General features: G+C 38.9%; 1 protein-coding gene across 1 annotated transcript in view; it reads left to right on the top strand.

The window, feature by feature from the left end:
* The window catches only part of SHISA9 (shisa family member 9), a 191,527-nt gene that overhangs the window by 147,160 nt on the left and 17,291 nt on the right, over positions 1 to 27,076 (top strand). Inside the window, exon 3 of the mRNA XM_013302083.3 lies at positions 22,116 to 22,271. Coding sequence (XP_013157537.3) covers positions 22,116 to 22,271 — 156 coding nt within the window. The remainder of the gene's footprint in view (positions 1 to 22,115; positions 22,272 to 27,076) is intronic.

Genomic DNA, 27,076 nt, shown 5'->3' with positions numbered 1-27,076 from the left:
CCTCAGAATTACTACCTTTTATTACCAGTTCTAGCTCTGGTGCTTTCAAAAATAATAAAAAAAAAGAAAAATCATAACCTGAATCCAGGATTCAACGGGCTTGTTCTTGAGAGGGTGACTAACCTTCCCAAGCAACTACTTCTTTTACCTTAATCTCTTCAGGATATATATTTTTAATTCTTTCCATGGATGTTTCTAATTCTTTCTAGGACTATAGCATTCATACAGCATTTAGAGCTGTAGTCCACCACAACTAAAATTTTAAAGATTTCCTGTATATAAGCCTGGTAGCATCATATTCTAGCACAGTGAACAAGCCACTGGGACAGGCAACTTGCAGACGCCTGCTCTGCCGATTAACCGAGGGTCAAAGCTGGCCTTTCTTTTATGGCCAAAATGCCTGCTTAGAAAAGTTTACTCTTTTTACCAGGGTAAATATATCAGGCTTTCTTCCTAAAACCAAAGTGGCCATAGTTTATTTCAAATTGCTTTTTATAAAGGATCATTCTCCTCATGTTGTAATCACACATAAGATACATAGAGTATCAACGCTGCCTGTATAGCAACTACAGTGGGCAAACAATGGACTTCAGCATCCACAGCCTTCAACCTTCTCTTCTACCGATAGTAATGCTCTCATGTAAAATCCATTACACTGCCAAAATAGAGATTTTCTATGAACCAGGCACATATACAATCACCAGCTATAATATATCAACTCATTTCAATACGACTAGTATTACTAAACTACTATGCTACAAATGTAGGAGTGGGTGGTTGTCTGGTTCACATACAACTGCTGCTAATGTACGTTAATTGCCCAGACTTAAGGGGTTTAGCATATCTCCCTCAGTTCTGCTTTTGGAAACAATCACAACAATAACATACAAAAGTAATATAATGATTTAGATTATTAACAGGTACTGTTACTTACAGCAATGTACAGCTATATCATTTTGTGCTGTTGATATTGGCTCTGATACCGCTTAATTGAATCCCACCTAGAAATAGGTATGAACTAAAGCTATTCAGAGGAGGATATATGAAAATTTTATAACATATTTGCCAGTGCCTCATGCCAATCTTGGCTATTTCCCTGCATAATCAGTTTGCATGGTTGAAGGCTGAACTGCAAAGAGCTGAATCCTGAAAACAGTTCCTGTAAATAGTATTGCTGAAACCTGGAGTTTTCTCCAAACCCCACTGCATACAATGAAAATGATCCACCACGAGGGATTAGGCTGAGCTTATATGGTCTTTATCCAGAAAAAGACTTAGGTGTCTGCACAGTGCTCCTGTGTGGGATGGCTTTGGATGCTTAATACATTGTACTTAAGTGCTTTTTCTCAAATGAGTCCCATATGGAAAATAAAATATTATGAGTGAAAGCTTATTGTCCCTTCCTGCCCTCATCCAGGCTAGGACTTCACATGAATAGTGTGTCTACACGCACCACATGGTTATGTGTAGTACCTGATCCAGCTGGGAACAGGCTGACTTGGCTTTAGAACCACTAATGCTGGGCTCTTCCAGACAGCTGTCCTTGCTGAGATATCCGTACACACAGCCCCTTCTAACCCAAATGAACTCCTGCCCAGAGCTCAGATTTTACAGGTTCAGATTTAAAATGCAAAAAATACTGCTTCCCTACCCCCACCCCCTTTATACTGCTTGTGTCATCCTGTTATACACTAGATGACATCAGTGGCTGAGCAATGTGTCTTCCTGAGCAGGCTGTTATAAAATGAGCAAAAAGTCAGGAACCTCGCTGCTAGCAGAATAGCTCACTCATTACAAACCATAGCACCTGTTTTCACCTTTGCTCCATAGAAAAGCCTCATATCTTAATATCCTGAAGCATAAAATTTATAGTTTACTTGCAAAAAAATACTTTTAGAAAATGTTTAATTCATTGCCTCTTTCTCAACTTCAGGCTTCATAGAATAGAATAGAACAGAACAGACTGTTTCAGTTGGAAGGGACCTGCAACGATCATCTAGTCCAACTGCTTGACCAAATCAGGGCTGACCAAAAGGTAAAGCATGTTGTTAAGGGCATTGTACAAATGCCTCTTAAACATTGCCAGGCTTGGGGCTTCAAACACCTCCCTCAGAAGCCTGTTCCAATGTTGGACCACCCTGATGGTAAACAAGTGCTTCCTAACGTAGACTCTAAACCTCCCTGTGCAGCTTTGAACCGTTCCCATGTATCCTGTCACTGCATCCCAGGGAGGAAAGATCACCACCTCCCACTCCCCCTCCTCAGGAAGCTGTAGAAAGCAATGATGTTGCCCCTCAGCCTCCTTTTCTCCAAACTAGACAAGCCCAAAGTCCTTAGCTGCTCCTCACAGGACATGCCTTCCAGCCCTGTCACCAGCTTTGTTGCCCTCCTCTGGATGCACTTAAGTGGTACTGTCTTTAGCCAAGCAAAATCTCTCAAGCCTTTGTTTTAATTAAATGCACATTTCAAGTATCAATACAAATAAGCATTATTCTTTAAAGAAATCTTGCTAGGAAGTGACAACAGTTAACATTCTAAGAGAAATAGATACTCATATGCATCTACAGGACAGAATGCCTACAACATCAAAATTGCCCCAACTTATATTCCCTTTATCATAATAAAGGTCAGGTTCTTTCTCCAATCTTTAGTCAAGTGGACTGATGCATGTATAATAAATTACAGAAATGCCCTTTGTGCCTCTATTATTTTGTGAAAAGGAATAGCTAAGCAAAGGGTGCTCATCCACCCATAAGGAAAAAAAAAACCAACAACCTATAACAGAAAAATCTTTATTCTCTTCTCATTGAATTTCAAAGAGAAGAGGTAGAAAAGTCCTACTAAATTTTTAGTCCTGCCAAGGCCAAACAGATTCATAATTGGCAGTTAAGCACATATTTATCTGCTTTCTGGGTCTGTCTCTGATCTGAAGAGTGAAAGATCTTGCAATTTATTTCAATAAGTGCAGTAACTGTTGACACACAGAGGAGGAATTCTTATGGTATTTATTTGTGAAACAAAAGTCTCAGAGTTGTACATCTTTCTTGATTTCACCCTGATTGCAAGCAAACTACAGAATTCTGCTATGGCTTGGAAAAACATCCAAGTTTCTTCCATTGCAAACATTTGAATAAAACCCTAATAAAAATATGGAGAGAAGCTGGACATACTTCTAGTTTCCATGTTCTGTGTGGCTATTACATCATTAATATACATAACATTCAATGAAATATATAGTGTGTAAATACATAATCTGGATTTTTTTTCATATTTTTTTCTGAAAGATTTAGGATTAATGAGCATTTAGTAATCCAACATAAGTCAGATGGAGTATTCAGAAGAAAAGCTGTTCTGACACCCAATCCTGTTTCTGTGTATATAATGTTATCTAACTTTTATATTCAGTTGATCACTCTAAATTGCAAGGAGAACTGGTATTAAAAAAAAATCTAACTCTGTTTCAAAGGTTTTTTAATTTATTTGGGGGGTTTTGATATGAATTCTCCTAAGCACTAGGGGATATAGCAAATCATTAGTAGTTCTCTGTGGATATAAGTGATTCTCCCAGACACAGAATTTAATAAAAAAGATCTTGTTGCTGAAATCAAATGGGGGGTTACTTGTACATATACTTTCTGTGCATTAAAAACACAAGTTCTTATATAGTTATCTGAGTTGCTGGCTACAAAATTACATTGTGTGTGGATTGTACTGTATGTGGAAAGGTTCAATACTAAACGTGCTGTATTAGAAGGGAATATCCCTTTGCCTTGCAGACATTATTGCTGTTTATCTGCTTATAAACTTTTGTCTCACTTGATTTTTGTTTCCAACTATTTGATAAACCAAGGCTGTAAGTTATCATCATACATTTCAACCATTTCTTCCCATTGAAAAATGAAACACTCCTACTAACCTGCCTCATAATAATATCTGGGTTTCTAACCATACATGAATCCATCCTGCCAGGCCAGTGCAATGAGCAAATGCTAGCTGCTTTAAAGTTTGTACAGTTAAAAGAAAAAAATGTTGCTATATTAGAAAAATTCTCTATCTGCAACTGCAAAAAACACCAGCAGAAATATATGAAGGGTTTCAAAAAAAATACATTAGGTATACTGTTTACATTATAAGTCTTCTGGTGATTTCACGAGTACACAAAGCTGTTGTGGTATAGTCAGGAACTGACATAATGGATTCCAAGTCCACTACTACTGTTTAACTAAATGTCTACTTGTTTTCCTCTTGGAAGAAGAAAGAAAGAGAGGCAGGTTACCAATCAAGCAAAGGGATCAGCAAAACCATCAGCAAGAATCACCCTTGGGTGAAACATGGCAGTTGTTTAATAGGTTACAGAAATATTACATAAAAGATTATAACTTGGTCCAAAAATCTGTAATTAAGATATAGAAAAGAAGATCAAATGATTTCTATGTGATTTATCTTTAATTATGCTGGAAAGGAAATATTAACCACAATATTTCTGGCTGTAAATATATAAGGGAGAGAATTTTCCTGAAATAGCATTGCTTAAAGTTGGAGGTAAAATATAACAAAGGCAGAGGGAAACACATTTACAGCATATTGAGTTTCTGTGGGAAGTTTGAGTAATGATCCATTATTGTAAACAGAGGTTATTTACAGTAACATGCTGTGAGAAGCAACAGTTCTGACAGAATTAATACAAGGACATAGCCTTTGGTCACAAAGGAAGTTCACAGGCATCCAAATATCAGAGCTTCCAGTAGCTTCAGCCTAGTAAATTCTTAACACATCAGGAATAAATAAATAATAATAAGACTGCATGGGAAAGTTTTCATAATGACCTCTATAACATGGAGAGAGTTCATTGCTTCAGTCAGCTGAGCAGGAAGCTTCTTGCTCACAAGCAAAACCTTCCAGGTGGGTAACAGTCCCAGGGAGGAAAACCTGACACCCCCTCCCAGCTCCTGTTGATACTGCGGTGCCTAGAATTTCAGTTCTTCCAGGGCTGTTCATTCAAGCTGTCATAAATGAAAGCCCATTGAAAACTGGGGCGCTCAGCAGCTGCCTGGATGTGACACTAAGGCAGAGAAGGTTGAGGCTTTGGCTTCTACAAGTTTCAGAGCAAGACGTAATTGAAGGAAGTGTAGGAAGGCTGTTGCCAAAACAGTTTTGCTACCAACCAGGAAAGAAAAGGACAGCATAAAAATCATACGTGTGTGTGCCTGGCAGGAGTCCACAAAGCCTTGTTCTTGGAAGACATTCTGAGAAAGCTAAAGAGGCATTCTGCAATTCATTAAAAATGATGTATGCAGAGTAATAGGCTGTAACTAGAAATGCCTGCAAATAGAAGCATCAATTTTACTTTTCCTTTTGGGCCTGTACTTTATTTTTGAGATGAACTGCACTGTGAAAGACCAGTGGATGGCAACAGCCCAGCTGATAAGGAGACAGAAATGATGCAAAAGGTCATATCATAAAGGGACATAAATTGTCTCCCCTATTCAGCCTGCCTTCTGACACATTTTACTTCAGGCAGGTAGCATTGGGCAGGCACTCAAAATCTGTCCTGGGTATTTTTCTCATGCCAAGATGTACTTGGGTTCAAAAGTACTGTTAATTAGCGTCACTGCTAAATAAACTGTCTCTGTCCCCCATTCATCATTTTTTATCAGTTAATCATGGTTCTTAAAGGAACTTAAATTTGATGCAGCAGCACCATAAAAAATTAGTGAAACCCAACAGCCTGTATTTCTGTTTGAGTATCAATTTATCAAGAGGGGAAAAAGCCCAGTTTTGAAAGGTTTCTCACATTCAGTAAACCCATCCGACTTACTCCACACTGAAAGGTAAAGGACTGTGAAACAACAGTTTTTTATTTGGACTGTAACTAAATGAACGGAGTAAAATCCTTAAGTCAGAAATGTCAGTCATTAGTACGTTGCCTCATTTAGGAAAGATAATACTGCATGAATACAGCAGTGAGAGTGGTTATATACCAGACTCAACATAATGTTCCTACAGATTAATGAAAGACAGAACCAGAGCTAAGGGAACTGTCCTGGGATAACAACCACGGCACCTCCAAGGCATCAGTGCAAACAAAACCCATGTTCATTTGCAAGGGACTGAGAATGAATTTAACAACTCATTTTTATTCAGTGATTTTTGTGGAAAAGGTTGTTGATCTCAGTCACTTGCCAGTGACCACATTATCAAACACAGCTCTGAAAAAGAAACTAATAAGAAGTTGGTCTCATCAGGAAGGTCAAAAGAGAAGAACAGGGTGAGACATTCTCAGTGAGGTATGGGGCTTCTTCATGAGGTTAGGGCACACTGGCAACGAGGATTGCAATAAACACACCGGCATATCTACTGTGTTGAGGATATAAAAGGTACTGTGAAGCTAATTCATTGGCAACACATTTGTAAATTAAACAGTGATGAGGTATCACTACAGAAGATATGCTGAATTACTGCAATTCAGTTTCTAAATATTGGCCTTACTCCATTAAAGTAGGTGTTCATAAAATACGTTCAGACAGAGCTTCGGAAGTGTTCTAAATTTGCCAGATTCTGCTATTCTTGAAAAGTCCTAGTTTCACTGGGAACAAAGTAAAGGCTAGCCCGAGCGCTGATCAAAACCTCACCCTAAATAAGAGTTTTTAAAACATGAGATCTACATTTTCATACTTTTGCCTCCACTTACAAATTAAACCATGCACCAATTTGTAATGAGCAAGAGAGAAGAATGAATAAAATAATAAGCAAATAGACACCATAAAAGGAATAACCTAGTAGCTGAGAAACTTCATTAATTAATTAAAAATCCAAAGAAAAGAAACTGTCCAACAAGTAGTTTACAGAGGCCGATTTTTTCACTGTAAATTCACACCATGGCAATTTATATTATAATCATAAGACCTGAACACCTTTTATTTTAAATTGACTTGGCAGCAATTAGAAGGGACTCATCATCTTCTTCTCTCTTTCTTGTTATGCCACAGAAGGGTGGCACATGCCTGTATCTTTGTCTTCAAAAACCAGAAACATGAAAGTGAGAAGAGAGGAGAAAAGACAGTGGATGGGAAATGTGTCTCATGACCATTCTGGACACAACTGTGAATGGAAGTACCCCCATACCTGCAGCTTCAGGCTAGCTTGGCATTTTTGTTCTTTCTCAGAACCAAAAAAAGCTGGTATATATATTTCTTACCTTCTCAGAGAAGGGGGAGCAACCTGTGCGGTATGTAGACAGAACAGTGTATCTTCCTCCTGCTGTAACAGCCTCTTTAAATACAGCCATGAAAAGGAAGAAGATAAAATGTTTGAAGTGGAACAAGGGACCCAGAAGGCCTTCCCCGGCCATCTTTCCAGGATGGGCAGTATTGGCAGCCAGGACGTAAAAGCACTTCTACATATGCCTTCAGTGATGGAGAGCTCTGGGTTGGGGCAAGATGGTACTTGTAATCTGTCCTGAGGCAGGGTGAGCAACAGCCCCCCAGATAAGCCAGCGGGAAGAGGACAGGACTGCTGACACTCTTCTCTCTCATCTTGCCTTTTTGGCTACAGCTACATTTCTGAAGAGACTGCAGTTACCTCCAGCTGTGCTGGCCTCTCACAAGCCTGTGGGTCAGTGTTGGTGCCAGAGCCTGCTCTGGAGTCAGTGCACCTCTGCATGCGCCAGGGCACCTCTGGTGCCTGCAGAGACCTCAGCTAGCACCAACAATGCAAGACAGAGCAGGGGATGAGCATAGCTCCAGAGCCAGTTGTCTTGGCTCTCCAGATGCAAGGTGGAGACCAAAGAGTTAGGCTCAAGATATTTTCGTGGATCCATATCCTATTCCTGCCTCTCTGAGATAGCACAGACACCTGCAGTGCAGGCATTTTTCAGGGAAATATAGCACAGACAGCTATAAACGCGAGGAGAAGACATAGCTGAAGATGCCACACAGCCAAGTGGTCATTCTATGCACAGTTTACAGGGAGGCGGAAGAAACAGAAAGAGGTCTAACTTAGGATAATGCAGAAGAGAAGTAAGCAACAAAAAAGGCTCCGAGAGAAAACTGGCAGCACAGTACAATTCTCTGGCAGTGAGAACTGCAGGTCTCATTTACCTCTGGCATGGCAGGAAGAAAAAGGCTGGTGCATAAGCCATGAGCACATGTCCTTGGGACACTGGTCTGAAAAAAATGGTCCCAGCTGTAGCATGTGCAGCACTGATAACAACAGTGTGAATGTACATACACCCTGAAAAGAGGAAGTGCAGTACATCTACAGCTCATAGCACAACAGTTCACACAGGCTCACATGCCCAGCCTTACATGACTAATCCATTCTGGTATCTACCGCCGGACAGGTGGAGGCTTTTTCCAGCTTTCCTTTCACGCCAGCTGCATATCTTGAAGACTATGCCTGACTAACCAACTTGCTACAATAATGTAGCCCGTTATGCCTTATTTTCAGACAAACAGAATGACCCGTGCCTAGCCTACTGCAGTTATTTTGATAACTGCTTCCATTAAAGACTATTTAGAAGAAAATATTTGTGTTTTCGCAAAAAGGTTGTAATAGGATGGGTAAACAACCTCTGTTCAGGTGGCTGAAGTCTTTAAAAAGCCATAGAAATTTGCTTCTTCAAAGTAATGGGATTTTCTCATTTATAGAAACGTATGTTCATCATTGTCCCTTTAACAGTAGAGCTACCAGTCTACAAAAGGCCGTTAAAATGCAAAAATAGAACTAGGTCATCTTTATGCTGCACGTCAGTGTATGTGCGTGGATGTTATTGATCACAGAAATTACACATAACAGGTTCTTAAAATAACATGGGGTTGAGACAGCAGCTATCACAGCTGCCTTTTAAATCCAGAAGTTCAAAATAAAATGGGAACATTACTGAAATGTTAAAAAGGACAATAACATTCCTGTTGATACAGGATTGCCTCTGCCCTAATTATGGAAATATTTCCTCTGTGCTCCTTTTCCTCCACTCTCATATCTACTTGGCACTTCCTTCAGTAGGTTGGTATGTACATCATCAGTAGATAGGATCAAATAACAGCAGGCTGAAGTCACATAGTATACTTCTGAGGGATCCTTAAGATTATTTAGAATACTAAAATTAAATGGCATCTGGTAATATGATGTTCATTTCCTTACAGAACAGCAATTTAAAATCAAATAAAAAGCCTAGGAATACATCCCTTCCCCTAGTAAATACCTGGTGATAATTTCAGGGAAAAAATTGACAGATATTCTTCCCCTGTTTTTCAGGACAGCTTCTGAAATTCACTATTTTAAGTGCAAAAATGAAAGTATTTTTTAAAATATATTTTTCAATTTTCTTTTTCTTCTTTTCTCTAGCACCTAAGCATGAAACAAACAGAGTTATTTCACCTCTTGCTGGAATGCCATCAGTAGCTACACTAGGAAACATTTGTAAGTAATGAGAGTTACAAACAACTGGTTTGTGGCCAGTGTCAAGTATGTAGCAAGAGCTATAACCTAAACATCTGCCACACACTGCTAACTATGCTGCCACTAAAAAGACCAGTGCACCTCTCAGCTGACAATGCATGCCTCTTCTCAAATCATAGGGGTTTAATACATTTTCTTTATGGTGAGAATGTCAAGCTCTGCAAACAGGATATGACTGCCTATCTGCAAGGTAACATGGTAACACCTTTCCTAGGCTGAATGATTAGAAGTGATTTAAAGAAAATCAGTCGGAAATTTATCAGCTTTATGTTTACTCTTATAAGATATACTTAGTCTACTTGCATTATTATACCTCAAGTTTCACTTCAGAGACCTAAAGCAAATAAGATGGGCTAAAAATAAGAAAGAAGTTAAGAACATACTACTTTCTCCCTCAAAGTAGCATTTTCTTTTTCAAAAGAAGCTGTTTGTCTGATGTTCTGTCTCACCTATTTTTTTCCCCTAAAACTCTTGCCCATATATATTGCCCTAAATAAAAAATAATTTGAATCTAGCAATTATTGAAATAACAATGTGGAACACATCATAACTAAGCAGCTAGATGTTAATCTATTATTCTACATCAAGGGCCAATCCAAATTACTGTGGATCACATAAATGCTCACTTACGTAAGGCTTGGTGTTAATTAAAGAGAACCATATATAAGACTCCAAAATACTTAATTTTTGTTTAATTTTTGGTTATTACAAGCTAACATCTGAAGATCCAAAGAACCAAATTGTCCCTTGTAGAAGACAGTGCCTCAGTATTCAAAGGGCAATAATTTCAAGAAACTAATTAAAATCAGCATCAGAAAAGGGAGGGGTCACACCTGAGGACAAAAAGGGCAGGTTTCAAGAGTATTTGGAAAAATTATAATATGTTACTGCTTGATGGCCCAGAAGGATTCATCCTGCACACTTAAGGAAAGGACTCCAGTCCTTTAAGCACCATTGTCTTTCAGAACTCACCCAATGGATGAAGTTCTGTAAAACTATCAAAAACAAAGGTGTGCTGTCGAGCCTTAACAGAGGAGAAAGAACACAATTAAAATAATTTAGTAATCATCTAATTCATTAATTAAGTGTCAGGGGAAAGGAAGGGAGGAAGGAATCAACAATTAATTCATCAAACTTCTTATAGCATCTAGCCAAAACATGGTTGTGAATAAAAACTAATAAAGATTTGTCAAGAACAAATGGAGCTAAACCTAAGCAATTTCCCTCCATGACAATGTAACAGGCCCTTTGGATGGGGGAAAGCTGTAGATATATGATACCTTGATTTTTAATACTATTTTAGAAACTGTTTCTAGAAGATAGATGCAAAATGGTCTAAAAACTGCATTCAGAGAATAGTCCCCTCCCAGGTGCTTCATATTTTCTGAAATGGAAGGATATACTGAATGGAGCTCCATAGGGATTTATTCTGTCTCAATATTGTGCAGTATTTTCATTCATGAGAAGGACGAGGTGACAAAGGGTACACACACTTACTACATCTTTGGACAACACCAAGCTGGAAAGGGTTTCAAAAGCCTTGAAGGACAGAACTAGAATTCTAAAAATCCTAAAAAGCTGGGGAAATGGTGTGAAAAAACAAGGTGCATCCCTATTAAATGAGATTCAAGGTTCTATGTATAAGAATAATCACCTAAAGAAACACAGGATAGGAAAGAGATGGTAAAGAGCAGTCTGACATAAAAGGATTCCTGGGCTTTAGGGGACTGAAGGAGAAATGGCAGAAACACCACCATGCTGATGCCAGAGAAGACATGGTGTACTAGAGTGCATAAATAAGTAGAGATCCTGCAAGAGATGAGACATATGAGAAGATATGAGATGCCAAACCTCAAGAAAGATGTGTTCAGAAAGGCTGGATTTCTGACACCTCTAATCATTCTGTATGAGAAGACCGAAAGCATTCCCATTCTGTAGCACAGACTTGGTTTAAAAGCCTTGAGCAAAATACATAAAATGCTGTAGCACAAGGGATAGTAATCATCTGCTCTTCATATCCTTGGAGGATAAGAGAACTAATGGACTTAAACTGCCTTAGAGAAAATACAAACCAGATAATATGAGAAGTTCTCTAATGGTGAGGGTACCACTAGAATAGCATTAGAACTGGAGCAGATTGTGGAGGTGGCTGTGGAGTCCCTCACTGGAGACTTTTTAAAAACATGACCTAACATCTATCAAGAGTATAGGTAATCCTTCCTGAAAGGAGAATGGGATAAATGAGATAATCTTTTGAAAAGCCAGTCTTTTGTATTTTCTGTGATTCAGTGCAACAAGATAACATGCATCCTACTCCCTAATCAGTAAATTTTGTCCTCTATTATTCTAAAAGATAACAAATTATGGCTATTTCTCAGAGAACAGAACTGTAATTCTTCACCAGCCTTCTGAGTTTTTTCTCTGAGCTTTTGTTTGTGTAACAGACTAAGAAAACAAAACTGACGCCACCATAACTAAGATGTGTACATGCAAATCCCTAACGGGATACTACAGCTTCTCTGTAGCACACTGATATATTTTCTTCTCTAGAGAAACTCCAAAAAAATAAACTAAACTATGCCATAAAGTAAAAAGCACACTCTTCCCCATTACTGGGTCAGGTATATCAGGACAGAATATGCCACTAGAATATGCTCAGGCGAGATATATATTTAAGTAAACTATTTCTCAAATCCTGCATTTGTTGGATAATTAGTTAGTGAAATTGTCCTCAACCTTTGCTGACTGAAGGGGACCAATGATGAGTGACTTCTTTGCAATTTTAACTCTGTCGCTGACTTAAATCTTAACTCAGTTGCCTTTGCCCATGAACTGTGCGAGAATCCCACAGGCGATTTGTTACACGCAAGCTATAGGCAGGGGACCACTAAGTTACTGCTTAGACACAACAGTAAATAACAAAGACATTAAGTCAGTAACATGCTAGCTTTTAGAATTTTTATAAAACACTATGTCTAGTCTTTTCCTTCTAAACAGTTGATATATTGGGACAGCTAATGACAAACTAGTAGAATGCCTGCAAGTAAGGGCATTTTTAATATATTCAAGCTGCATAAAAATTTACACTTACTGGTCATCAATAACCATTATGGTAAGAGAAAACAATAAACAAGTAAGTCATATAAACATTTAGAATAAATATAATGACAGGCACATTCCCATTAAGTAAAAGTATATTAATTGTAGGAAGAAAACTAATTTCATTGAAAGACAAAACGAGCAAAGCAAAGAATCTCAGCTGGATGGTACATCTTGGTAGACTCCTTTTATTGTTGTGAAAAGGTACAGAAGCATTTGATTTGTAAAACAACTGATACCTTATAGGAAAGTGTAAAGAACATTCTTCTATGCAAAAAGAAAATCAGTTGTGTAAGTCAAATTTGCTGAATTTATCTTTTCTTAATTTGCATAGCTAAGGATATTTGCAGTGCTCAGAGTGTGTATAACTGGTGGGTTTAATTAATTTCTCAACTCTGTTACTTGAGGCAAAAGAAGATGAAGAAAACCAGAAATGTGGGTGGCAGTGAGAACACATCACCGCTCCCTGCCCTCCTACAACCCAAGCAGTGGAAATTGATATGAAAGCAGGGTCTTGATATCTCAAGAGTTCATCTGCTTATTGCTGCCTTAAAGGTTATAATCCTCTGTTTGTGAAGCCACAATGGGTTGCTCTAGAGAAGATTACAATGTCACAAATCCTATCAGGGGATTATAAATCTGTCAGGTTGTGAGTAATTATGAAGGAAAAGCAAACCATCAGAGGACACAGAAATAACCTTCATAAAAGGAGATATGGTGTCACAATATAAAAGTCTACATGGAAAATGAACCTCTGTAGCACTATTGCTAAGCAAGAGCCCAGAAAATATTACAAGAATATGAGTCGACAGTATAGCATGGAGCCCAAGGGAAACACAGAAGAGAGAGGCTTCCAGCCAGTTTAGTCACAAGGCCAGTGATATCCCACTCCCACCCTCCTCGGATGGCAGTAAAACAGCCAACTGATTTCACAGAACTCTGCTCCTACACACTTGGAGTCTAACCAGAAACAAGGAGCCCAAACCTGAAACATGATGAAGGCCCCATCTCCTAAATCACTGTGACCACAGAGAATTCAGCACTTCACAGCATCCGAGACTTCATCTAGAATACAGTGGGAAGCTTCAGTCACCAGCTCTTGAATTTAACAGATACACAAAGATGCAGTTGCCTCCTTCCCCATTTGTAATGTGTCACACAGAGTTCAGAAGCAGAAGAGCTCACAGGCATGAGATTCTTATATATATATCTCTAAATAATTCCCAAAGATTTAAACATAAAGTGGCAGCAGCCCATTCACTAAGAAAAAGGCCCTTTTACAGGAACATTGTGTGAACTTCCCTGGCAGGACACAGATGGAAATGGAGCCCCACACTTCTTTGGCCACATTACTACTGATTTTCCTTCTTTTATGTTTCAACCCTCCCTAAAATCACTGTTCAAAGAAATATGACCCTTGCCTTTCACATAGGTAAGTGCCTGAAGGATGTAGATAGAAAATTAAAGGGGTGGAGGGGGGGATTTGTATTGTAAAATTAGTGCTGTCCCCATCTGCACTTCAGGTAAAAGTATTGAGAATGAAGAGTTCATCTGTTTCTGAGTGTGTGTAGATAGCATTGTCTTCATGTGACAGCAGTGCAGATTCCACTGCACTGGAAGGAAACTTGGGAGTTTTACCGTCTAAAAACAGGCAGGGGGCATTTTTCAAGCAACAACAGCACTCTGACTGTACAGCTCACTGATATGTCTCTGCAGTTTACTTCTTGCCAGAGGAAAATCAGTTCCTCCCAAGATATGCACCAAGAGCAGAGCACCATGGATTTTGTGACCTGGCTCCTTGACCTTCTTTCCCATGTCCAGATGAGTGACATTGTCTCTAAACATCAGCTCATGATCTCCCTATGGTGATGCTTTCTTATAAAGACTGCATCCACAATAACCTTTTTCATCAGTGTCTCCAATTAGATCAACAAGGTGCTAACAGGTACTATGCCATCCAATCTCTTGCCAATTTTCAGCTTGAACCAACAGGAATTTTGGTGTCAGTCAGCACTACAGACCCTGCTGATTCATAAACGCTTGCAGCAGGGGATACACTTCACTTGCCTATGCTCCATGCTGTCAGTGCAGCCCATAACACCACTGTGTCATAAGGAGTTTAATACCTTTTTGAATCTGGCAGTGTAACTGAAGATGTTCCGGTGTCCAGCATTTTTCTGTTTTGAGGAAAAAAGCTTCTCCTCAGAAATCTATTGAGGATATCCAGATGTGAAAGACCATGCAACCTCTACCCATCACAGAGAGCAACAGACCACAGGGTTAATTATGTAGGAAGAGAATAGAAAATATACAGCACAAGACATCAGTACGCTGAGACACTTGCGTTCAGTGGCACCATGGAGATTCAAGAGTATAACATGTAGCATGGGACTAACTCCTACAATTCCTTGATAGGACAGAGAAAGGCACAAGGCAGTATGTTTGATGACAGGCATTTACACTGTAGACTGTCACTTTCATTAAACAGAAACATTTTTTTGCTGGATGAAATGCCATCCCACTCATCCTAGACTTTTTGTGATGGTGATTAGACGGGTAGGTTGTCTGTGTTACAAGAATGTTTTTGTGATACGGTGCAGAGACAGAGCAGATAACTGGCTAGCATAAATTGCCATGAAAAATATATATTGTCTCAGAGCTATCACATTTGGGAAAATACGGCTACTCACATGACTTGTGCATCACTGATGAGAAAACAAAGAAGTCTGCGTATCATAAGGGACAGAGACTTACAGGGATAACTTACAACACCACCATATACTGAATAGCACCACCCCATGTGTTACTGCGGGTAGAACCTCACCTCGGAAGCTGCATTGCAAGGCTACAAGTGTTGAGAAATGGCAGCAGTAATCATAAAAGCTTGGAAAGATAGTCAGAAGAAGAAAGATTGAAAAGAGTGAAATTACTTACTTCAGAAAAGAGGCAAATACTTGAAAAGTGGAAAAAGTATATAAAATGAATGGTACAGAAGCTGGATGGCGAGCATCTGTTCTTGCTAAAATACAGAATCAGTTACATTGCAAGGCAGAGAAATGAAGATTAGATGATAGGCACACTTTCAGGTTCAGGACTTCTACTAGACTATGGAAAATATTGCCGCAGACTGCCATTAATGTAACAAGAGCTGAAATACCATTTTATGACTACGTGGAGAGCAAGACCATGCAGATTTATAACAGTTAATGCAAACCAAAGGGTTTAAGAAGGTTGCTGTTTTGGGGCATGACCTGCATTGCTGTTTCTGAACATAACCCCTACTGTAGGGGATAAACACATACCTTTCAGAGTCAATTTTGCATATAATACCATTGGGGCTCTTGTACCCTCCTGTCACACATCTAGTACTGGACAGAGAGCGGCTACTAAACTGGACAGACCACACATATTAGGTGTATGTCTGCACATGCACAAACAGTGCATTATTTAACGGGTGTGCAGCCTGATTTTGACATACCAGCCCTTGCAGAACATACCCTCGTATGCTCCTGCATGCAATGATGCTCTGGATGTGAATAAGAAGACACAACAGTTAATGCACATCTGAAGGCAGGGGCAAAGAATTAAACAAAAACACAATGACAATGGCAATACAATACCGACAAAAAAATAAAAAAGTTATACAGGTGTAGGAAAATGCACACACAAAACCTCAGGTCAGTTCAACCGCATTGGGACAACTTACAGAAAGGCCAGAGCAAGTGTATAGGCCAAGGATTTGAGTTTCACCCCAACAGGAGGCTCAGTCCCATGAATGGAAAACAGTCTTATTATCCAGGAAGGAACTGATCTGAAAGTAATTTGATTACAGGCATAGCAAAGTTGTTAAAATCCCAGAGCCTTCATCATATCCAGGATTTTTCAGAAACAGCAACTGCAGTTCCTGTTGGTGAGGCTTGTAGGAATGCAAGTATGGATTTGCAACACTTTACGAGCTAGTCTTATAATTAAATATAATATGCTCAAGAACAGAGAGGCAAATATGCATGTTGGTGGCAGTGCAGTTATAGATGGGAGGGGAACAATTTTATACTGGTATTCTCTAATCACTCAGATCTATCCTGTTTTCATAGTTGTTATTTTTAATTTTAGTTAGTTCAGGGCATATCATTTTCTCGAGTATCTGAAAATTCTCAGCTATTACTATCTTTTGCTCTGAATTTCCTCCCTTTTCCCTCCTTTACTTCCCAGTTGTCTTTTGTCTGTCTTGTTCTCATTTCTTTTGTATGTGTGTCTGCAGGTGGCTTTTATAGCAAAACCTCATTTCTGCTTTCCTGCCCTTCCCCCATTCCCTCCTATTTTGTTACTGCATTGCCTGTCTCATTTGTTCTTTTCTTTATGCCTGGAACTGCTCATTTACTAATAGATTCCAATCTGTGCCTATGGAGTTTTTTTCATTTTCCCTGTCTTCAAGCACCAAAACTGAATACATTGCTACAGAAAGGAGTGAATCTGCCGGCCACTCTACATAACAGGTTTCACTCTCCCATGGCTGCAGAGGAGGAGGATAGTGGCTGAGCTTAGGGAACGTTCATGGCAGGTTGTTAGATCTCAAACAGTGAATAAGCTTGTTATTGCTAGCTGCCTACTAGCATCTCTTCCTCTAACCCTGATTTTTTCCCATAATTCTTGACAAAAATAATCGAACTAGGTGAACAGTACAATATATTATATAAACAATGCAGACAACAAACAAACAAAAAGAACAAAGAAGTTTTGGGGCTTTTTTACCACATTCAGACAGGTGACCATGGTGTGTCAGGTGTTTCCACACTGGATTCTTGTTTGTATTTAATAATTGCTGAGATGCTCATTCCTTGATTTCTGAATGAAACGCATAAATTAGATATGACACCATCTTAATTGGATAGAATGCAGCATAGCTACAGCAACCAATTACATTATTGTCACCGTGACACACACTAAAGCAACTCCAAAATTCACAATCAGGGAGTGGTGGAAACACTCAAAAAAAAAAATTTTCACTTGAAAAATGCAGTAAGCTGTTAGCTGTAACATCTGGATATAAGTTTCAATTGAACAGTCTGAGATGTAAGTCAAGATAATAGACAGATAATGTAATTATCAGTCTTCACCAGCTACTAGGACTGTAATCAGAAGCCAATGCCTTATAGCCATTTCTAAAGGCTCATTGTTGGTGACCGGGATGTAAACCCCAATTTCTCTAGCTATAAACTGGTTTTGGTGCAGCTTCTTTCCAGTTTATATTTTCTGCTCCCTTTGCCTCCCACAAGCCTTTCTATACCTAGGCCTCTTAAGGGGTTAACAGTCAAAAGGACTCTTCAGCATCTGAAGATTTTATTTTTTTTTCCTGTATGTCTCATTTTCTGCCCAGCAGATATCTAGCTTCTGTGTGGTGAGTTCCAGCATGCTTTTTCAAACTCTGCCTTTTAGGCTGGTAGTAGGAAGAAAGAGAGCAAACTTTTAAGGCTACATCTAGAATGACTCCTCAAAGCCTTGGGAGGTTAGGAAGCAGACTGGCATCGTATTTGCTTGCTTCAGCAGAAAATAAGATAGATTGTGAATATCGCAAGCTTTTTACAATATCATCATTGCTAATCAGGTCTGACTATTCATGCTAGAAGCTGTGGCACAAACAGTTTTTTGACTCTTTGTGATATTCATATTCTCTGTCTTTTGAAAATAAATACATAAATTGGCAGTGGCACAGTGCAGCTGGTTATATGGAATGCCATGCTGGACAATGCACCAGGGTCAGGTTGCCAAAAGTGAAGTATCAGCACAGCCACAGCTTTCAGGTTAAAGTTGTCCCCATTCAGTGAAGCCAGCTATTTGCAAATACCAAACACAGAATATCTGGTTTATAAGTATAAGGGATTTCACTTGGCGCTAGAGTTCAGTGATAAAACTGACAGGGATTTTTCCGGTTAAACTTGCTTCCAATTGAAACCAATCCCTTGTATCCCAAAATATTTTCTAATGCAATAGATTACTATTTGCTCCCCAAAATATAAGACATGGTATTTTTTCCAATTTCAGGAAAAAAATGTCAAAGTCTCAAACTGAAAAATCTCAAATTTCATATTGAAACCTTGTGAAGTAGTTGTAGACAAATTTCTTTATTTCCTGAGAGAATCCTTATCCGGTATTGCTGAGACTGGGGCAGTATTTACAAGTATAAGACAACCCTGCTGAGGCCAATATCTTTTTTAGTAGTATATGTGGATTGCTGCTGAGTAGGCAAGACCTGTTTGAACCTCCTAGTTGCTACTGGCCAAGCCTAGGCTCCCCCAGTGGTTAGACTTGCACTCCCTGTCACAGGTCCTGCTGCAGAATTTGCATTGCATCATTTTTACTTCCATTACGAACATTTCCTAAATAGCATCCAAATACAAGTGAATTTACTCATCACCATTACATTGCATGGAGAAAACAACCTAAGTGACCCATTTGCTAACTTATTTTGAGAAACCCAAAGATAAGGAATCGGAACACACGTAGTTTAGTGAGCTAGCAAGCAAATGCAACATTCAACAGTCTTGGCCAGTTTGACTAAAATTTAGTATGATTCAAAATTAGACTGATGTATATATCCAGACGAGATTTTCCTTTTAGGCCCTAGAAGTCCATTCCAACGGGAGTCTCTTTACAAATTGTAATTGGTCTTCAATATAGTTCAATGCACTTTGTCAGAGTTTGGCCTTTTGCTTAATTGACTTTGTGCAAATGGCCAGTGGAATGAGTAATTTGAACTGTCTTCTATGTGATGACTCAGTCTTGTATAAGCATCTGGGTACAAGTGAGGGGCACTGTGCAGTCAGTGCAGCAGTGAAAGTAAGTCATTAATTTGCTTGAAATTCATAATTCAGGAAGTTCTGGGCTTTTAACAAGACACAAGAGAAGGCAAAGATGATCCAGAAATGGAAAATGCACTCCCTTCCATCTTCATAAACACTGAAAGAATCAAACCTCAGCAACATTAGTAACTCAGCAACTTAGTAATAACAGTCTGCCACTGAACATCTGGATGAAACACAAGTACACCTCATTCATTTTCCCCAGTACATTTCTGGGGTAACTTTCTTCACTATGTTTAAAGAGCTGACTGAGTAAAAATTATAGGTCTGAGTCCTGGTTAACTACACCTTATTTAATGTGCTCAGAATACTTTCATCACAGTGAAATCATGATGTTTTGATAGACTGAATAATGAGAAGTGCCACAAGTGAACTTTATAGTAGTAGCGTCTACAAAGTGCCGACTTAGCTCTACTCAGAAAAAAAAGGAGTGTCTGTAGTGGTAAAATTTGACACCTTCCTTGTATTAAAGGTGCAACCCATGCTGGTATCTTTAGAGCTGCCCCGTTACCGAAACGTGGCTGTGCTAGCACTCCTCCTCAATAATGTGCTTGCAGGTGCATCCATAAAAGAGATATTTAGAAGATGTGGATGGTTTGGAAAGAGTGGTCAGCTATTTTATGGTTCAAGCCATTAGAGTAAGAGGCTTTCCGCAGTTGTACTCTAGAGATCAAACAGGAGCGGAATAGGATTTCACTAATTCTTGCTCTAAGAGAATCACTCCCTTTAGTTACATCAAATGTGCCAGTACTACAGCTGAACAGAAACTTACTGAGAGATTTTATGTATTAGAAAATAGAAATTCATTAAAATAACAACTGTTTCTGTGAAAGGGTTGACTTAAAAAACTTACCCTTTCAAGGTAAACCTACCAAAAAAGATTCCAAAAGTGTTCAAATACTTTTTGGGGGAATTCTGAAACAGAAAAGTATCTGGTTTTCAATCCAACATAACGTTTCTCTTCTAAGAGTGAGCCACCTTATTTTATATACATATATATATAATCTTGCAATCATAATAAAATGTTTCTCCTGATCTGACACAATATTTGCAAAAAAAAAGTCCAACTTCAATTTCATTTGTTTGGTAAAAGAAATAAAACCACTTAGTGGAAAATTCTTTTGTTGTGGGAAAATCATTTCTGATTCAGCTCTGCTTACTATCAACAAACAGTTTGTTCCCTATTAACAAAAAGCAACAGCAAGAAGAATCATACTGTTAGTAGATGGTAGCATTTCCACCGTTTTTCTTGAGTTGCCTTGAGGTGCCCTCACGACTTGTTTACATGTGTATGTGGTAGGAGGATGTGACTTCACTGCTCTGCAGAGGCAGGGGCACCCTCTGTCTGAAAGGCGGAGACCGCACCAGTCAGCGGCAACGGTGAATAAGAAGAAAGTTAAAACACACCTTCACTCTCCTTTTCTCTCCTAGCAGTAAATCTCTTACCTGACTTCAGAGCTGCTGCTCATGCATTCAGCTTCATTAATGAGCTTTGGAAAGGCAAGTGGCTCAATTCCCTGAAAATCCTGGCAAGCTGCAGGGATTATTTGGCTCCTGCCAGATCCTTTGGGCACTTGTGGGGTGGTCCACTCACTCCATCACAATAAACTTCCTTTCCTCTAACTGTTCAGCTTGCTTTCTACATGATCATAAGCCTGTGCTTGATGCTGTGGGAGTTAGTGCATTGTCACCAATCCAGCACCATGGTTTCATTGCAGGAGAAAAATGCACTCATCTGTGATTTCAGAAGCCATGATAAGGTTCTAGGATTGACCATCAGCCCAAATATCTCAGAATACACAGCCTGGATAAAGACTCGGCGTAAAAGATATGCTGACCATGTTGAAATCTGTGAAATTCAGGTTTTCAAATGGAGTGCAACATACAATTCTGACCAAACCTTTTAGAAGCTGAAACCAAATGTTAAAAACAACTAATAAATTATGATATATCTTAGAAAGAAAAGTATCCAGGTTGTATTCTCTACTATAAAGGAACAAAACAACTCCAGAATGGTTGTGGGGTGAGTGCTGGTATAAAACTGTACCTAAGCAGTAATTAGCTTCTGCTTTTAGGTATGTAATCTACAGAGAACATTATCTTGGTATGATATTGTGATACCAATCATCAGGGAAAAGGAGAAAACATAAGGACAAAGGGTGAGCTTTGAAGAAATTACCTAATGATATTCATGAGCTAAAACTGCACACTCTGCAGAGTGCAAATAACCGAGCTGGTTCTGGTATTAAAAGCAGTGTCTAACTGCATATATGCAGCAGACTAGCTAAGCTAATTTTAATTATCCTGGCTATATAACTGCACAGACAGAATGATACTACTGCCCTGTATTCAAGCTACATTGGAATAAAATTCAAGTTTTGGTTTGTATCCTAATGCTGCAGCAAATTCAGCCTTTGTGTTGGTGTGCAACTGTTTTGAAAACCTATTTTTCAGTTCAAAGATCTTTATATGAAAGTTAGCATGTATTGCTACAATCATTCGTCAGACTTTAATCACGCCATTAACTGTTTGAAATACAGGTTTGCTGTACTCAGACTCCCACTTCATAGTAAATAGTGTTTTGTTGCATTAAATCTCATGACATATCCTGTCTAATCTGTACTGGATAATGATGTTAAAACCTTAAGACTGATTTATTTTTTTCTTAATGCTTGTTGATTTTCTTCAATACAGACCCGCCACAGATGAATAATGTCATGCCAACATCTCCCCTCCTTCCTCAGATGGCACATCAACATTCATACCCCAGCCTGGGACAGATCACAAACCCATATGAGCAACAGCCCCCAGGCAAAGAGCTTAACAAGTACGCCTCTCTAAAGGCAGTCGGTAAGTAAGCAACACGACGCATGACTTCTCTTTAGATCAGTATGTTGCTTTTGCTGTTGTCAGCTGACATTCTGCTTCCAAGTTAAAAACAAAGTCTTGCTCATCTGGACTACTTCATGATAGAATTTCATATAGAATATTATGTTAGTTGCAAGTGTATTAAAAATTAACAGGGGGACTATAATTAGTGATAAAAAAATTGCATGTAAGGATCAGTGATCAGAAGTATGTGTGTTTATATGTGCATACAAAATTACACCATACCTACTGTACACCATTTTTCAGCAAGTTTCACCTATGTTGTATGCACAGTGTTCAGCCCTAGTTCTTTATGCCCCGAATATGCCCACCTATGCATTTTGGTATGCATTTTCCATACCTATCTGAACAAATGAGAGAGAAAAACATCAAGTATGTTGCAAATTTAAAGCATATAATTTAGACACCTGGTAAACACTTCCAAAAAGAGAGGTACTTGTATGCTTCCAAAATAAGAGCGTTCACATTTTCTGCAGGATGCGCATTAGTAGGTCACTGAAGGAATAGTCTGAGGCTTTATGATTTCAAATAACTGGTGCATCATAAAGCTCCTAATAAAGGTCCTGGTAGTGGCTATTTTCTGTGACTGATCAGTATAATACACTATTATTTTAAGCAAATGGAAGAACATCCTCAAAGAAACAGTTGTGGGTAGGGAAAAGGACAATAGTGGGTAAACATTTTGACATAATTTTCATATTGGAAACATAAGTTGATAATACTTTTCAGGGGCTGTAAATACCAGCTGCACGCTATGTGAAGACAGAAAGCCTTTATGATGTTACATTTCAGGCCCCTACTAGACAACAATAAATGAAGAACTAAGAGGGGGTCTATTCATAGCTTTGCACTAACCCTTGCTCAGCTTACACATATGGATGTTAACATCATTTCCCCATGAATTTAGAGCAGTATCACACTGCCTATTTCCAGCCAGAGCTATTTAGCTCAGAAAAACAGCAGAACAGCTGAGAACGTTCTGACTTAAGAATCTAGTATTTGTCACGCCAGAAATTTCCATCACAAACTGACATTCCTTTATCCAAACTTCAGGATAGCAGACCTCTAACAAAATGTACATTGAAGTCCCATCTCAAATAGTTTAGCCTCGGTTTAGCTTGTCATTTTGTTTCTTACATGTGGCATTTTTAAATCTGTTTATAAAAGACAAGTGTTAATAGCTTTCTGCTGCATTTTGAATACAGACGGAGTAGCTTTACAATTGCTTCTTCAAAAGGTGGTACTGTGTAACGATGTGGTGATTATCACAGATTTATGCTCTGATTCTTTTTCAGATGTCAATTTAGGGCAAGCCAATTGTCAAAGCTAAAAAGTACTTAAGCATAATAAAATGAGAGATGAAACTTCTCTCATCTGCCTAAGAGCCACTGAATGTACTTATTTTAAAAAATTATTAAATTACAACTTAGGTATTTCTTGGGTGTCTGAGTACAAGTTTTTAATGCAGCTAGATTATAACCATACAGTTAAATCAACCTTGAAAGATTGTGCACTTCAGCTCCAGAAGTTGTATAATGCCTCTCAGAATTTTAGATTAAATTAAACATAACTTTCAGAGACATTTTCTTCCAGGAGGATTACAGCATCTACCCGTGCTTTTCCCCCCGCCCCTGTAGACCTACTGGTTTCAGACCACATTGGCCAAGTTTTAGATTCAAGTAAATTTTCACAAGAAAAGTACAGAAGTGCTGCATTGTTATCCAAACTTTTCAGCAGAAAACAACAGAGATTTTGAAACTGTTACACATTCACGCCTTCTGTCTGGACGTATGGAGCAAGAGTTAAATATGCTCTGGTTTTAACCACTTTCAGACTCTCAAAGCCATGATTCCTCCCAAGAGGTACCTCTTGAGTACATCCCAAAATCACAAAGAGGTTTTTTTCCATGATGCCAGCCAGGCCTGGGTTTGTGACCATGCTGACATCAGCCTAGACAGACTGCACATTGCAGAGTTCATATTGGCTTTGTAGGAGCTCTGAGAGGAAAAAGCAACTGGCCTACATCAGGCCCCCCAGTATAAATTTAACCTGACAACATCTTTTGAACAAATAGACTGAGTTCACCCTGACCTGGTATTCATGTCACAGGGCAATGGCATTTTTCATATGCTAACATTCAGAGTCGCGTTTACTGATCCCCATGGCAGGTTAATGAATGCATCTAGTCCCTTTCCCTTTGCATTCGTTGATAATGGCTTGAGGGTGGATTCATTTGCCACAACATAAGTTTAATAAGGGATGTGCTGTGTATATCTCCATGTGTTTGAGGCAAACCATATTCATTTAAGTGCCTCTTACTCTGCATGATCCCATTGTTCAGGTGTAGTCCACTGTGATTAATTCTCTTCTTTAATGGAGGATGGAGGTGGAGGAAGAAGTATTGCTATTGCTTTGTAGCAACTGTAGCTATAGTACGTTAATACCACTCGTCACAGTGTGGCCATAAGTGGTAAGAAGTTTAGATAACTGAAAAAGTGATGCTTTACCAGAGGCAGTATTAAATTAATTTCCACACAGCTGCTTTCTTCTGAACTACAGATGTCCTAAAAATTTGGCTGTCTAATTTGGGAAGTAAGCTACTCATCCCTCAGTGACTCGCTGCTGTGAAAAGTCAGTTCATGGGAAAGTAGCAAGTCACAATGATCTCCATCCTGGACCATGTTCAGGACCTGCATTAAATTCAGTACCTAAGACTCAAGCGCTTGTGAAAACAAGAGACAACAGTGCCATTGCTATTAATTTGCCTTGTCCTACAGAATGGGAATGACCAATACCATGGTAGTGAGGCCAAGCTGGTCACTAAGAAGCTATTCAGATCTACACCCTAGACTCCAACAGAGTGCAATTTGAAGTTGGACTGTTCATGCATGTATGCAATGCAACGTGTGCATTGCAGAGTGTCTGATTCAGCACAACAGGGGAGAAGAGAGTTGAAAAGGCCAATGTGGATGTATTTTATTTAAAACACAAAATATTTTTTGTGAACCAGTTCAAACTGCACAGCCAAACCCTTACACACTCTATGGAAGAGGATATTTTCCGTATTTCTTGTTAGGAATTTATTTTTTGCAGCCTCCAGAATTCCTTAAGTACTGACCAGCAGCTACTGACCAAATTCAACTTTCCCTCTTACTGTCTACGGGCATTTACATCTCTGAATAATGTGAGAATATTCTGTGCCTATTTTATATTAGATGAGTGCTTGGAGTAATAGTGAGTTGAGATTTACTTACTCTTTCCCTCACCGCACCAGAATTTTGCACTTCTTCTACCTTAACACATACACCACCAGACAATAATCAGCAGAAGGTAGAAGACACCCTTGAAATGAGACAGAGCAACACACACTTCCTGAAAGAACAGACACACACTCCATCTCCTAGCATCTCTAGCCTAACTGATAGGTGCACTCTGTTCATCCATTATTTGCTCATTTTTGAGCCAGAGAATCTTTTCTCAACAGTGCCAAATTTGTCCCACCAGAGAATGCCAGAGACTGTATCTGAGGGAAAAGGGTTAACAAGCTGTAAGACCAGTCCCACCAAAAGTGGTCACTTAATATTTTGTGGCAATAAACCACTCAGTGTTTTGGTATTTCAGTTTTTTGGTCACCTGAGATGACATGATCCTACTTTTCTTTGGTGCTTTTGCCATATTTCATTATTTATGTGAAAAGTGCAGAAAGAGGTTTTTCTGCATAAATTATTCTTATTTCCAGTTCATCAACCATGTTTTTACTCCATGCTTAAATGGTTATTGCTCACTTAAGCAATCCTGACATGCCTAAAGCTACAAGTGGATGGAGATCTTGTATCTGAACACCTTTATAAAATTCAAGTCCCAAGACATACAAAGGTAGCTCATCACAAATTTTTCTACTCATCATGTGGATACTCATTCAGAAAGCATGAACAATCCAACCTCAAATTCCACTCTGCTGAGCTGTAATAGTCAGAGTCCATCCTGTTGCTTAATAAGTTTCCTAGAGCTCAAACTGGTCTCACTATCCTGAGGTATTAGTTATATTTATTCAGTCACATTGATCTGTAAGCTTGCCGCAGTAACAGTTGATTTTCTTTCCTGAGTTTCAGGGAGTGCAAAGTAACCAACTTTCTTTAGAATTTCTTGAAAAAATTAAAAAATACCTCAAATGCAACTTTCTAAAGCCCTGCAGGACTGGGAGATGGATTACTCAGCTGCTGGAGAGGTGCACAGACACACATGTGAAAACAGAATACAAGTATTTCTACAGTTTAACATGATTTTATATTTCTTTCATAAACTTTCTTCTTCCCCTCTCTCACACACAGCCTTTAAGGAACTGATTGGGCATGACTTAAGAAGAGATAACTCAGACAGTCTAAATTTTTGCCAAAAAAATCCCCCAGACCCAAAACCAAATAATGGACAGAATAACTCCCTGAAACTCAGACCTAGAAAGCCTTCAGATTATGCTGGGAGTTGTAGTCTCCTGTGGGATGAAATCAGATCTCATTAATTCTAATTGATTGGATATAGTGCAGCTAGAGGAGGATATAACTGGCAGAAGACTCACAATCACATCTCTGAGTCCATAGCTCCCAGCATTTCTTGGAGCTTCACAGTTCTTTGATCCCAAAGGAAACGTTAGACAGTGCTCCAAGCTCTGCTTGCAGCTGCAAAACTCTAAAGTGAGTTTTTGCAAATATGACACTTGAATAATAAGTATCTCCTGTTTAGGTCACTGTTACTATGTAGAAAATATT

The sequence above is a fragment of the Falco peregrinus genome, chromosome 5 (assembly GCF_023634155.1).
Source record: "Falco peregrinus isolate bFalPer1 chromosome 5, bFalPer1.pri, whole genome shotgun sequence".
NCBI lineage: Eukaryota > Metazoa > Chordata > Aves > Falconiformes > Falconidae > Falco > Falco peregrinus.
This window is presented reverse-complemented; position numbering and strand designations above follow the sequence as displayed.